This window comes from Triticum urartu, unplaced genomic scaffold, assembly GCF_003073215.2.
Source record: "Triticum urartu cultivar G1812 unplaced genomic scaffold, Tu2.1 TuUngrouped_contig_5880, whole genome shotgun sequence".
In the NCBI taxonomy this organism is placed as follows: Eukaryota; Viridiplantae; Streptophyta; class Magnoliopsida; order Poales; family Poaceae; genus Triticum; species Triticum urartu.
In genome coordinates this window covers 1-2,815 of record NW_024116591.1, presented here as the reverse complement: position 1 = coordinate 2,815, position 2,815 = coordinate 1, and the positions used below count along the sequence as shown (strand labels likewise).

Here is a 2,815-nt window from a genome sequence, read left to right as displayed (position 1 = left end):
CTCTATGTGTGCTAATGAAGATAATTGTTCAATTAAATGGATCTGAAATAGAAAGATTTCTCTATAATAAATCCACCGAAACATGTGATCTATGTTTTTAATTAAACAACTGTGTGACCACAACAAAATTCTCTATGTTTTTAGAATTACAAATCTGCCCAGATGTCTGATCTATAGACTACTATATCCTTTCTTCACATTTCAACGGGTCAAAATTGCATTGATATAATGCAAGAAGATACATCGACATGGCCGATCATCGGAGGCATAATCGCGTGATGCATCGACATGCCTTTCTGAAGTAGCGGAGTATAAGCCACGCCGTCAGGTAAATTAAATTCTGATATTAAATGGATCTGCTCTATACACATGATAAGGGGAAGGGCAAGGTGAGGGAGCTCCATTAGAGGTTTCTAACGTATGTTAATTATTATAGATAAATCTTCCTATTTCGGCTTTGTTTTTAGCAAAGATGTCCTGTTGTAACTCATGTTTTGAATACCAGGGAAGCAAATGGTAGGGTTATGATATTTTGATGCATAAGATCTTTAAGTGGCCTCAAACATTCACTTGCCCTCATGCACTAATGCATTGGGATATACAATAAGGGCAGCATAGCTACTGAAGTAAACATTTTGCATACAGTGATTACCCAAGATTATCATTCTTTTCATGTTTGGTTCTATGATTTTCATAATTCTATGTTATCAACTTGTGACCACCGAATTATAGATATCACTTTTTTACCTATAGTTTCCAAACAAAAATTCTATACCACAAGTTATTGATAAATTGATGTTTAAAAAATGCCTGCTATCTATAATTCAACACCCACAAGGCAATTTGAACGTGAACAAATGGCTTAGGGTCATGTCATATTTTTTTTCTCCCGTTACAACACACGGACATGCTTGCTAGTGATCTAAAATACAACCCAATAGGCTTAAAAGACAGCGAACCAACCTGAAAAACATGCGGCCCAGCGTGCTAAGGCCCCGTTCCATAGCAAAGTATTTTCTAAGTATTTTGAGAATACTATAGTTTTTGAGATTACCATAGTTTTTATTTACAATGAGTTGTTTGGTTGTCCCTAACAACTGTGTTTTTAATACTGTAGTATTGGGCAAACTGTAGTTTTTTCTCTGCATAAAAAAAAAGAACATGCCACAGATCGGCTCGTTTATTAACTGTGCCGTGCCTGGGCCGAGGAGCGAGGCACACGGCCCGTCTATAAACGTACCTGCACGGGCCGTGCCGTCCCAGGCACGATTAGCACGGCCGGCCCGTTTGGCCAGCTCTGACTGTCACCACAAAACACAAAACCCCACTCGCCGGAAAAGGGGCGGCAACGCCCTAGCCCCACTCTCATTTCCCCCGCCATTTCCCGCCATCGAGGTCATTCGCTTTTAGCCGCCGCTTGGGAATTCCGCTGCGCAGCGTCGGCGACGGAGACGGCGGCCGACATGGAGATGCCAGATCCGGAGGAGCTCGAGTGGATGGAGAGCAACGGCCTCCTCCCGGAAGAAGAGGAGTACGCCTACTTCGACGACCCCGACGAGGGCTTCCTCCCGGCCGCCGGCGACGCGTGCAAACCGCACGCCCCCCCGCAGGAGACGGCCACCTCCCCCGCAAAGCCCGCAGGTACGCGTCACTCTCCATCTCGATAGACTACGAATCTAGGGCTCGATTGTCTCGACTGCTGATTGAAGCGACCAAATCTGTACGAAGATGAGGTGTCGGAAGCCAATCTGAAGCGGCCTCCCCCTCCGCCTCCGCCGGAGCAGGAGGATGAGAGGAGCAAGAGGAGGAATGTCGATCGGGTGGATTCGGTGGACGAAGACTGGCTGCGGTACTCGCCCCCTCCCGCCGCCGAAGCCGTTGCCGAGAAGATTGTGTCGCGGTTCGCGTCGGAGATCCAGGGGGACTCTATGCCCGTCACAGCGCCCAACGGAGAAAGAGTTTATGCCAAGCTTGCGACGGAGAAATTGGTTAGCGAAGTAATTGAGGGAACTAGGCGAAGGACTTCAATTTCCAACCACGATGGTTTGTTACTAAGTAGTGTACTTCGATTTCACGCTCTTAATCATTTCTCCCTAGAACGAAGATTCGTCTTGTTTTACTTGCTGTTGTTTGCTCTTCTGCAGGGCTCCTCTCAGAATCATTTCATTCGTTGACAATGCAAGCGGAGCAAGAGGCTATAGCAAAGGTACACATGTGAGATATATGTGCAGATCATTAGCATGTATACTCCCTCCGTTCGGAATTACTTGTCTCGGAAATGGATGTATCTAGAACTAAAATACGTCTAGATACATCCATTTCTGCGACAAGTAATTCCGAACGGAGGGAGTAAATAGATACACAACCGGATTGTTTGCCTGCATCATTATAGTCTGGCTAAGTAAGCAGTGGCTATGATAAGCAAGCAGTGAACTAAATGGTAGTTGGGCAACATAGGAATAGGTGCCCACTAGTCACTATTTTTAGAGAAAAGGCAAGAGCCCGACTTTATAAATAAAGCCACCAGGCAGAGTTACACCAGCAGAACCAACACCCAGAACAAGTTTAACGGCCAGGGAACATAAGTAGCATTACAAGGCCTCCAGCCTAACATGGCACGCAGGCCAGCAAATCACCAAAAACACCGGCAGTGAAATTAGGAAGCCGCCCTCGAAGTACGCCGAAGAAGGGAAGACGCCGTAGATTTCATTTTGGATGACATGTCGTCGAAAGCCTGAAGGTCCCCTTCCTTAGTCAATAATCTCCACTGCTGCAAAAAGACATTGGCTTTAAATAAGCAGCTGACAGGGTTAGC

The 2,815-nt window shown here is 45.9% G+C and overlaps 1 protein-coding gene across 2 annotated transcripts; it reads left to right on the top strand.

Annotated features, from left to right (window-relative positions):
* Window positions 1-1,327: 1,327 nt before the first annotated feature.
* LOC125529826 lies at window positions 1,328-2,288 on the top strand. 2 transcript variants are annotated; one of them, XM_048694245.1, is made up of 3 exons: window positions 1,328-1,641; window positions 1,729-2,055; window positions 2,145-2,233. In XM_048694245.1, exons 1-3 carry the CDS (start codon window positions 1,464-1,466, stop codon window positions 2,216-2,218), a joined length of 579 nt encoding a protein of 192 aa, XP_048550202.1. In that variant the 5' UTR covers window positions 1,328-1,463; the 3' UTR covers window positions 2,219-2,233. The 2 variants fall into 2 exon arrangements, with proteins under 2 accessions (XP_048550202.1, XP_048550203.1); XM_048694246.1 differs by having other exon boundaries at window positions 1,329-1,641; window positions 1,729-2,043; window positions 2,145-2,288.
* Window positions 2,289-2,815: the final 527 nt, after the last annotated feature.